The sequence below is a fragment of the Haliotis rufescens genome, unplaced genomic scaffold (assembly GCF_023055435.1).
Source record: "Haliotis rufescens isolate VD_foot unplaced genomic scaffold, xgHalRufe1.0.p SCAF_19, whole genome shotgun sequence".
NCBI classification, from domain to species: domain Eukaryota; kingdom Metazoa; phylum Mollusca; class Gastropoda; order Lepetellida; family Haliotidae; genus Haliotis; species Haliotis rufescens.
The window spans coordinates 1,039,968-1,051,685 of record NW_025963879.1 but is presented as its reverse complement, the minus strand read 5'-3'; the positions used below and the strand labels follow the sequence as shown (position 1 = coordinate 1,051,685).

Sequence of the window (11,718 nt, the reverse complement as noted above, 5' to 3'; positions counted from 1 at the left end):
TGTTTCTGAATGCGAAAATGTGTTGTGAATATTCGTACTGGAACCTTGCAGTATTTTGAAATTTTTAATCGGTATGTGCTAAATGATCAAACTGTCATGTATGACCCGTTTCATAACGAAGAGGTTCTTGGAAAATTCCCATTTCTGTTTGAGAGAACTTTCTTGGCCTGACATTACTTTAACAATAATTTTCCTTCACTGTATAGGAAACTTCCATTTTCAGTTTGAGAGAACATTCACAAATAATAACGCCTTACTGACCTACCATGACTTGCAGGGTTGTAAACTATTTTTCCTTTATAGTATATGGTAAACATACATTAAAAATGTTCTGTTTGCTCACAGGTAGGAATGCGAGTCCTTGTGTGCCCCCATCAATGGATGGGATCTTCAATGGTAAGTGACTGTGCATATTTACGAAATTCCCTGTCAGTTTCAGTGTTGAAAAGGCAGCATTTCTTCCTGGTTCAGGTATGTATGTTCTGTTTGTGTTGTTTCTGGGTGATTGATTTACATGAACATATGTACAATCTTATTCTTTGTAATAGAACGCAGCAAACCAAATCACTAAAAACACCTTCATCTTCCAAATCTCGTTATCCCCGTGAAGATCCGGGTTGAGAATAGGTCTTCAGCAACCCTTGCCTGCTGTAAGAGATGACTAGTATGCTTGTCGTTGGAGGCGACAAACAACTGACGGGATAGGGTGGTCAGGCTCGCTGACTTGGTATATGTATGTCATCGTATCCCATAGGCGTAGATCGATGCTCATGATGTCAATCACTGGATTGTCTGATGCAACGTGCTGGACGTTGATTGTATTACTTAGTGCATACTATTTTTTCCTGTGATGCGTTGTACGATTTCAGCCAATCGAAATCACGTAATATTTACAACCATATTGGTTTCGCTTATTGTTTCACATCACAAAGGGGCGGTGGGGTAGGCTAGTGTTGAAGGTGAGGTGAGGTGAAATGGGGTTTAACGTCGCGTTAAAGATTATTGCACTTATATAGCGACGTGCATGTACGCGCGCGTGCGCCGACCAGTCCTTGTTTTAGCCCCTTTTTGCCGAGCGCCAGACAGGGTAACAACAAGTACCAGGCTCGTGTTTAAAGCGTTCGCTCCTTACGCCGAAGAACCGGGTTCGATTCCCCACATGGTTACAATGTGTGAAGCCCATTTCTGGTGTCCCCCGCCGTGGTATTGCTGGAATATTGCTTAACGCGACGTAAAGCCATACTCACTCACTCACTCACTCATTAACATCGCAAAAATAATACAGTTACATACCAGACAATCTAGTGATTAACATCATTAATAGTCGCCTATTACGGGAATCAATTCTAACACGAATCCTCTCGGTTTACGGCCATTTGTTAACAAATATGGCGTCTCTAACGAGCTAGGTTAAGTTAAAAAGAAAATTCAATATGTTTACGGTACTGAAACAAATAGCCATTCATCTACTTCCAAAGAATGCTTGGTTACTGCACATTGGTGCTGTGGGAAACACATAATATAACATGTCCAGACTAAATGATACATCAATTTGTTTCCCCTTGAAAATCAGATTCAAACAATAGGCGTTGCTCATATTTACTACGCGAATGGGGGGCACGGGTAGCCCAGTCGTCCAAGGCGCCACAGTTCGCAGTGGGACGTTGCGTACCTTGGCCACGCCAGAAAGCTATGATCGAATCCCTGTCCGGCCCGACTATGTTTCTAGGTTTGTCAGCACCATTCCCGTGCTCTTGGGTTTCACCAAAGTGGTAAACGTCGAAGACCAGCATGACTTCGGGCTTTCCTCCCAAATCTTGCTGACATGCCGTGATATGACTGGAAAAACGGCGTTAAACCCAACTCACTAACTGCTACACGAGTGATGATTGTAAAAGTTTGCGTGGAGTCGCAGGCGATATTGAAATGACGGAAATGTAAACACATTTAAAAAGTCGGTATCAGCTACCTATACGTCTATATATTTTAAATCATGTGAATATTCAAATCTCTACACTTCTTGCTATGATAGAGAGGGATCTCTCGAGACATTCGAGCATGCAACGCCAATTTGTGCATAAGGTTTGATGATACAGTTTGTTTGTTGTTTTACGCCGCACTCAGCAATATCCTAGCTATATGTAAATATTCGAGTTTGGACCAGACAGTCCAGTGATTGACATCATGTACATCGATCTACGCTTTTGTAGTTGGCTTGTTGTTTAACGCCCCACTCAGCAATATTCCAGTTATATGACGGCGGTCTGTAAATAATCGAGTCTGGACCAGACAATCCAGTGATTGATATAATGAGCATCGATCCAAGCAATTGGGATCGATGACATGCATCAACCAAGTCAGCGAGCCTGACCTACCGATCCCGTTAGTCGCCTCGTACGACAAGCATAGTCGCCTTTTACGGCAAGCATGGGTTGCTGAAGACCAATTCTGCCCCGAATCTTCACGGGTCTCGATCTACGCAATTGGGATTGATGGCATGCATATGCATCAACCAAGTCAGCGAGCCTGACCGCGGCCGCCCGATCCCGTTAGTTTCCGTTTACGGCAAGCCTGTGTTGAAGACAAAAAATGAAATTCAAGGCGATTCCTTGGTTTTTCGAGTCATATTGATAGAGTGAGTTCATCATGATACTACTCAGGAAGTCCTTGAATAAACATTGTCAATTGAAACTCATGGCAAGATATCAGCTCATACCGTATGCAGGAGACACAGCCACTCACTGGTACTGATGCAATTGATGTGGATTATATAAATTTTCAATGAATAAATTATTGAAAATATTTATCAGCATCTGCAAAAATTGCGTACTAAATGTACATTCACCGAATGGATGTGACTATATCACCTGTATGAACTGAAGAATTCTGAAACGGGATATATTTTGCTATGGGGTCCTGAATTACCAGTGGATATAGTTAACACATGTATGTGTTTACCCAGCTTGTACGAGGTTATACATAGCGTTGTGGGTCACACGTTCCTTGTTTTTTTCCATAATTATCGTTTTTTTTTCAAACAATCGTGCAACCTGTCATACAAGTACTGGAGATTTGTATATAGCTATGTGCAAAACTTCAATGCGTTGTCTTTTTAGGCATCTTTGATTAATGTTCACCCATGTGTGAAGAATGTCAATATAGAGACGGATGCGAGGTTTTTTTGATTAAAACAACACAACAGCGGAAGACCTCAATATATTTATTGGGGTTTGAAAGCAACTCTGTCCTTTGTAAGGGACAATGCCTACTTGTAGTTTACACTCATATCTTCACCCAACATACAAGGTATGGATAAGAAAGAGATGCTAGATACTGAAGCGCATACATAACATAGGGATATAAATTGTGACCCGCCAGGAGACATTCAGACGGAGCGTTGGCACACAGCTTCCTTGTCCACCATGAAGATCACTGTCGCTCTCGTAGCGTGTTGCCTTGCTGGGGTCACCGTTGGATTTGTCTTTAAACCACGTAAGTTAGAGTTACTTACTCTTTCAAAAATATTCAACCTGTATCGAGAAGGCCTGAAATTATTGGAGTTTGGTCCGGAAAACCAGTGATTGAAAGCATGAACACTCCACGCCATTCGGGTACGGTGATGTGCAAGACACGGATCTCGTGACTGCATTTTTAGTCTGCTCGTGCATCAAGCGTGGAGTCTTGTGTTCCACATCTGACCGATGTCCACACAGGGAGGCTGCTTCGTTATTATCACTCATATATACATAAACTACAAATCTCCAACTTTTTAATCCTAAACATGCATGTTCCCAAATGAATTACAAATACTTCTGTACTGTTTACTAATTTTGACGATCGGTAAATGTTATAAGGAAGTAACAAATCAAAAGTGTGTTGTTTTGATTGCGATCTCGAGCATCCAAACACAGTATGTTGTGAAATAGAGGAACACGATTGGTGATACTTTGACAGTAGATGTATAAAAGTGTTTACTAATTATTTCGTTTTCACCAAACATATAATTCTTTTCAGCCTAGTATTGTTTCGTCGAATCCGATTTTTAAATGCATGCTTTCTTTTGCCAGTCTAAATCTGACAACAGTTGAACGTCTTCTGCTCTTGTCACATTAGACTTTGTCATCCGTTGACTTCATGTCAATGGTGTGTTTTGTTTCGAGGTTCAGAGACTGCTGTGAATTTATGAAAGATGGTTATTTTTTGCCTACAAGGAAACAGTTATTCATCGATAATACATTCGTTAATACGAAAAAAAGATTGTTCAATTTTTTTTTTCAGCATGCGAGATACAGCAGCATACATGCTATGATATGAGCGAGTGCCCACCGGGTACCCAGCCTTTGGCATCCCTCTGCCTGAATGACGCCCTATGTTGTGTTGGAACTCCAAGTTGGTATATCCTTATTCATCCGTACAGGAATCAGAATCTGAATATCCTTATTTTACCATACAAACTAGGTGTGATTGTGCTTATACAGGATCTTGATCACAATCTGGTTGATTTATGCGTTTAAACTGGCAATAAAAAAGGCAATAACCACCCATTTTTCTATCGTCACAGTTTATTCCAGTTTCTTCCAGACTGACAGTCAATGCAGCAAACGTGTTAAACGAACATATTGCCATACACTATATAATACAGTCAAATCTCGGATGTCGGATGTCTTTGTTGTCTCGAACATACCTTTCAGTCCCTGCGAGTTTCTCAGTAACAGTAACTTCAGACACTGCGCCTGTGTAAAGAAATGTTAATTGTAAGGAGAACATATGAGCAACTGTTCGTGAATATGAATCATCGAGGCCCGCATGTGTAGTCTATAGGCTGTACACAGGATCACGTGCCATGTCATGTGTATATCATTAATAAGCTGAACAACTACAGGGGCCCTGAAGAGTGAGTGAGTGAGTGAGTTGGGTTTAACGCCTTTTAACAGTATTCCAGTTATATGACGTCGTTGCTGCTTAATGTGGGACGACAGCGCGAAGTGATGCAGGTCTCAGACGTTTACCACTTCGGTGAAACCAACGATCACGGGTATGGTGCTGACAAACCTTTAAAGATAATCAGGGCGAACCGGGATTCGAACTCACAATCATAAGTTTCTGCTGTGCCCAAGGGACGCAACTCTGTACAGCGAATTGCGTGTTTTTAGACGACTTGATCACACACCTTCGAAAGATATTTGCTTCACATTGTCCTCTCTATGTCTGGCAGCTCCACCCCCATGTGGTATACTGGTGACTCCACGTGTCCTCAACGGAGATCCGGATAGTCCCGTTGAGAACCCATGGCTCGTCAAAGTCATCGACACTGGTACTGGAGACCTAGTCTGTGGGGGTGTCCTCATCGACATGGCATGGATTGCCTTTGATGCCTACTGCGCAACAAGGTTGGTGCTATTAGTGACTGAGTGAGTGAGTTGGGTTAAACGCCACTTTTAACAGTATTCCAGTTATATCACGGCGTGGCAGATTAATGTGGGAGGAAAGCCCGAAGTGATGCAGGTCTCAGACGTTTACCACTTCGGTGAAACCCACGAGCACGGGTATGGTTCTGACAAACCTAGAAACATAATCAGGGCGAACCGGGATTCGAACCCACAATCATAGGCTTCGGGCGTGCCAAAGGGACGCAACTCTGCACAGCGAATCGCTGCGCCTTAGACTAGTGGGACCCCCGTGCCCCCCGGTGCTATCAGAACACACACAAAGAAACAATGTACAGAACAATTCAATTCGGGTACCTTTGTGATGTAATTATCCCGCCGAAGGCCCGGGTTCGATTTCCCTTATGGATGGAGTCTATTTCTGGCGTCCCTCGCCGTGTTATTGGTGGACTATTGCTAAAAACACACCCACGCACTATACATTTCTGTCTCTGTTGACTGAGGAATGGAGTACGAAGCAGTAGCAATTATTGGTTAAATGAAATAATAAGACGTCGAAGTAGTTTCTGCTGAATTGATTGTGTAATTATGTTGAAAAATATGAATTTTGTGTTTCGTTACGCAGGTATTACCTTTCCTCACCCAGGTGAAAACAGCTTGTGTGGTCTTACAATTTGACCGAAAGGTGTATATGTAAAATGATAAAAATACTATAATAAAGTTAAACGCGTTTTTCGTGATTTCGACACATGTCCGTGCATTTCGCATGTCTCATCTACGAATTAAGTGAGTGAGTTAGTGACTTAACACCGCCTTCAACATTGCTTAGGTTATATCACGGCGGTAGGCTTAATGTTGGAGGAAAGCCAGATAGATTCTTTATTTCCTCCAGAAGTTAATCCTAAAATTATACATATTAATTAATCAAACGTATTCACACAAACTCATATTACCTGTACATATATACAATACAAGACAGTAGCACCAGTGTCATGCCATTCACACAGTACAAAAGGTTAGATCAGATGACATAATCAAGGTAAGGCTTTAATGCAAGTACATAAGCAGAAAATATCAGTATAACAGATTCCCATGTAACTATATCAATACATTGTGAGAAGTGAGTATCAGCACCAAAGAAAAATGACAACATAGCTTCTTCATCTTGTAATTCCAACTGGACATAGGTTTCAACATCAAGCAGATCAATAAAAGTTGAAAACCGTTCATTTCTTTTCTGCATTCTGTTTGCAGTTGTGAAAAGGCTGGAGGCTGCCGTGTGTTGATGGGGAACTACGATGCTGCGGCAGAGGAAACACAGGAACAGCACAGGAACCTGACTGTGGTGCATCTGCAGCCCGATGTCCTCTTCAAAACAGCCGACCAATACGATTCACTTTTCAATCTTAATCCAGAGGTTGTTCTCAGTAAGTCTTGTAATGTATTTAAGAACGTGACATTCGAACCTTTTTATTATTACCCTGTCAGTGTTTTCCACAGTGTTCGCAATGAAATATGTGTCATTTGTAATGTTTCCACTTTCAGTCAACAACGTGGCCATTGCACAACTTTCTGCTCCTATAACTCCTTCTGACAGAATCAATCGTGTGTGTCCACCCTCAGATGTGTACAATGTGTTCCGATCACCACGAAACTGCAAAGTAGCTGGCTTCGGATATACAGATCAAGCAGGTATGAAAGTAGCAAAAATGTAGACAAAATGGGAGTCCTTATCAAACTTACTTTATTCAAATCATTCCTAAATTTGTCACAAAGTATGGAACACGTTAGGTGAGCAATCTTGACAAAACATTTTAAAACCGTATTTGTGTGTAGATCTATGCTTTTTGTAGGTAAACTGATATCCAAAGAAAACTTTGCCATAGTTATAAATCATTCTATTCTAAACACAACTAAAGATAGTTGCATATGCATGAAGTCAAATGTATTGAAAATCTCAAAATCTCAACGAAATCAGCATATAAAATGACAGTCATATAACATCCGATATTGGCATGGCATTTGCCCGAATTGAGGTGAGGTAGAAAAAACAAACTTTATTGGAAAAAGGACACACATCAAAAATCGCTCATGTTCAATGACATGTCACATTAATAGCGTGTATTAGTCCCCCTGCTTACAAGACATAAAACTCTCCGGTGCACAGAAAATGTCAGTTACTGATGACGTCACGTAGGAAACGTCGCCATTTTCTTGTCGCCTGGATCAGTTCTTGTTGGTTGGTTGGAGGATGTGGTCTTGTGTCCTTGTAATTTGCAATAACACCGAAACATGCATCTGTGGTTTGGGAAGGTAAACATCATTAGGAATAAACGTTGTATTTAGCGAGCCTTGACAAGGGCGACGCCATGTTTATTTGTTTCCACTGAAAGTTGTATCTGCCTGACTTTTCATATTTGCATCTTTATCCGTATGAGACCCCAACGGAAACCGTTTTTATCTGTTGGCATAATACTGCCGAGAAACCTACCCATTATATGATAAAGCGATATATCCGTACCGTGCAGAAGGCTTTTTACTTCAGAACAGTGTACAGATTACATTTATGCAAAACTGGTAACTCACCATTTCTGTCTTATTATAATTCCTAATATTGTATCTTACAGCACTTTTTATAGGAACAGACTTGGCACACATGCTAACCAAATTTGGCAATCTTACCCATAATCTAAAGTACAAAAAATAGTTGATATAAATTAGACTATATACTTTATGATAATTGGTGTTAAAAGTATCAACCCATTGTCCAAATTGTTTATATAAATTGTAATCTTGGGCATGTGGCCTCCAATTCTAAAAAAGAGAGAAGAAAGAGTGAACAGATTACATTTAATTATTTATCTGTTTTGTGCATTCAGAGACCACCAATCCTCAGGTGTCCGGGGTCCGCCAGGTTGTTGATGCCGTCATCATTGATGATAGCACCTGTGAGCACATCCGAGGCACGCCTCAACCGCCCACAACACACTGCGGCGTTTTAACCAAGACGGACACGGGGATTTGTCGCGTGAGTGGGGTCTGGTTTTCAAAGTGAAACGAACAACTTTCCTTTATTTGGAACGGAGTTGTTGCAGTAATCTTGTCTTCTGAAAGACGTAACAGTTGTAAAGAGTGTGAGAAATGTATTTTTTGAAAAAAACCCAGGTGATATTGATATATGAGAGGAAGAAAGACAGATTGATCATAAAGATATGCCAAAAAAGTAGGAGGTCATGAAATATTGATGTTATGACGGGTCGCAGAAGAATGATCAGCTTTGAAATGAGTGTCAGAATAAAACCGTTTCGTTACCAAACCCTAACGCTCCAACACACCCGAAACATAGCAGGATATACAGTCAACTACGGTTGAAACGAACTGACGGATATAACGATATGGTTTTTGGATCCCGGCCACGTGCCACAGTATATTGCAACATGACAATAGGGGATGGGTCTGTATTGTTGGGGCGGGATCACTATGACTGCCAGTGCACATTGGTTATGGGCCGTTTTCGCGTCATGCTGACCTACGTCTTTCAAGACGATAACGCTCGTGGCCAGCGTGCATGTATCTACCTCCAGCAGCAAACCATCGCCAGAATGCAATAGTCGGGGACGTGATGGGGATACATGTACGCCGACGTCAAAGGCCATCCGCTACTTTTTCTAAACTATTAACATATTTCCTTGTCTGAATGAACAATTGGATTGAAGAAACGTGACAGTCCATTTTAGTATTGACGTAAGTGGCACTACACCCATCTCACTCGATAATTTACTCAAATTATTGGAAATTTGATTCGGACCAAGCCAAGCTGTACAAACGAATGTTTGACCAATCGTTCATGTTTTACAAACACACCCCTGTCACCTTTCATGGTTGCTAGCACCCTCAAAATACACCGTCAACATGTTCTGTCGAGTATCGTGTTACACATAGCCCTTCCTTTTTCTTATCCATCCATGACCACTCCATACCTCTTTGCATTTCTGTATCATCTGTTATTATCGATTATCCTCTGCTTTGTTTTAAAGAGTATATATTACATGACGTCTAGCAGTTTTGGGGTCACGGGTGACCCTGTCGTCTAAGGCGCTGCAATTTGCTATGCAAAGTTGCGTCCCTTGGTCACGCCAGAATCCTAAAGTTTGATCGTGGGTTCGAACCCCACTATTCTGACAATATATTAAACATGTGTTTATGAATCAATATCAAATAGTGGGCACCATGGGGCCCAGTCGTCCAAGGCACCACGATTCGCTGTGCAGAGTTGCGTTCCTTAGCACGCCAGAAAACCTATGATTGTGGGTTCGAATCCCGAATCGCCCCTATTATGTTTCTAGGTTTGTTAGCACCATACCCGTGCTCGTGGGTTTCACCGAAGTGGTAAACGTCTGAGACCTGCATTATTTCAGGCTTCCCTCCCGCATTAAGCTGACACGCCGCGATATGAGTGAAATAAATGTTTCAACTCACTCGCTAGCAGTTTTAAAATAAATAAATCATATGACACTGCTTTGGGAATAGTTCCAGTTCCACATAATGTATAATGGTAAAACAGAATGCGAGAACGTGATCGCATCTGCTTAATAAGGGCATGTGGTTAATGTACTTCAGGGTGACAACGGAGGTGCTTTGGTCTGCCAGAACGACACTTCCAGCTTCTGGACAGCGGAGGGAATCGTGTCCTACTACACCAACGGCAACGGCGCCTGCAGTGATCAGCTTTTCATCTTCACAGACATTTACGGAGCGTGGGACTGGATACAAGACACAATTAACGGCGTTTAAGCCCATTATCGACACCACGAGCTTGAATACACCACGTTCCCCAATCACCCGTGAAGACATTCGGCCACAATGCTGTGGGGTGTTGACACGCATAGTTTAAGTCAGCAACATAAATGAGGTCGTGTGTAACTGAGACTTTTTTGCATAAGATTTTTTTGTACCCTACTATTGGCTGTTTTGTTCGAGCAGTATGTTGATCCAAAGGGCGTAGCAAAACGCTTTTTGTGAGTGTCGTGTATGTATCTGGAAGCTGATTTGTCGGAACACGCTGTTGGTTAAAATAGCTTTTTACCACATCGCGGCCGTATGTATCAACGGGTGATGTAGGGTATGCTGTTGCTTTGAAATAAAATCTGCATTTATATTATCGTATTGTGCTGCCTTCCAAGCTAATATTTGCATCCTAATAGCAAAAAACACATCTCAGTAGACACTTTTACACTAGTTTCCTACACCGGTAAACACTGCCACAAAAAGTAACGATTGTTGACTCCGGAGTCTTCTACCAGAAAAGGTGGCCTTGTTCGCTGTGCAGGATTGTGTCGCTCAGGCGGACCGGGATTCTATGATGATGGGTTTGAATCCGAAGTGTCTTGGTTTCTCTGTACCATACCCATGTGCTATGTGTTTCACCAAAATGGAAAACGCCTAACAGCTGCATTCGTGCCCGGTGCACTTTTAGCCGATTGGGCCACAGGTGGACAGAGTTGCTTTCCTTAGTCGTGCCAGGATCTGTTTATCATTGGTTTGAATCTCAGGTTATTGGTTTTACAGCACCATACCTATGTAGATTGTTTTACCAAAGATTTAAACGTGTACGACTATGTTCATTTTGTGATTTTTCACGTCGTGGATTATTATTCAAAGCACCTTTAACTCAACTCACTCCCATTCTAATACAGTATCTGAGGTATCGATATGAGATATCGAATGAAATCCTTACCTTGTCAACTTGCCGACGGGATTAACCTTTACGATGTTGACAAAACGTCCGAGTGCCGGTCAGAAGGTCCGTGTTTCGAATTCAGCATGGGCCTTGCACACTGTGTGGCAGGTACATTAGCTCCCAGCGTGGAGCCGAGCACGTTCATGTCAAGCTTGAGCAAAAATAAATCTCAGTACTCTAGAATGGGGACCTGGCGGACACTATGAAGTAGTGTGTGGAGTCATCCCATAGATGACATCTTTACCGATTCAGCTTGCCTTTGTGGTCTTGTGGAGAAGGCGTCCGACCTCGGGTCTGAAGGCCCGTGGGTCGAATCCCATTACCGGACTCAGAACGTTTATGGCCGCTTCATCAACACCACAGTTTCATCATTTCATCCTGTAAAGAAATGAGTCCGGATCAGACAAACCATTAATGTGATAGCATGCACGGCACTCAGCGCTGTCTGGAGACTGTCACACGACGACTTTATGTAACAATATATATTTAATAATCTGTAGCACTCAAACATATTTTATAATAAATCTAAACCGCTGGGCAAAAGAACGTATACACTTGAAATGTGGACTATACCAAAAAGTTACAAACGTT

General features: G+C 41.9%; 1 protein-coding gene across 1 annotated transcript; it reads left to right on the top strand.

Moving 5' to 3' along the window:
* Positions 1-438: 438 nt before the first annotated feature.
* On the top strand, positions 439-10,545 carry LOC124116245 (chymotrypsinogen A-like). The gene is made up of 8 exons (XM_046477502.2): positions 439-471; positions 3,379-3,492; positions 4,279-4,389; positions 5,216-5,390; positions 6,642-6,814; positions 6,933-7,079; positions 8,267-8,415; positions 10,008-10,545. Exons 2-8 carry the CDS (start codon positions 3,423-3,425, stop codon positions 10,179-10,181), a joined length of 999 nt encoding a protein of 332 aa, XP_046333458.1. The 5' UTR covers positions 439-471; positions 3,379-3,422; the 3' UTR covers positions 10,182-10,545.
* Positions 10,546-11,718: the final 1,173 nt, after the last annotated feature.

Bases quoted from the DNA above. Each gene is read 5' to 3' on its own strand.
- LOC124116245 (XM_046477502.2), top strand. From the start codon at position 3,423: ATGAAGATCACTGTCGCTCTCGTAGCGTGTTGCCTTGCTGGGGTCACC. The intron at 6,815-6,932 runs GTAAGTCTTGTA...TTCCACTTTCAG, and splicing joins TAATCCAGAGGTTGTTCTCA to TCAACAACGTGGCCATTGCA. The intron at 7,080-8,266 runs GTATGAAAGTAG...TTGTGCATTCAG, and splicing joins CGGATATACAGATCAAGCAG to AGACCACCAATCCTCAGGTG.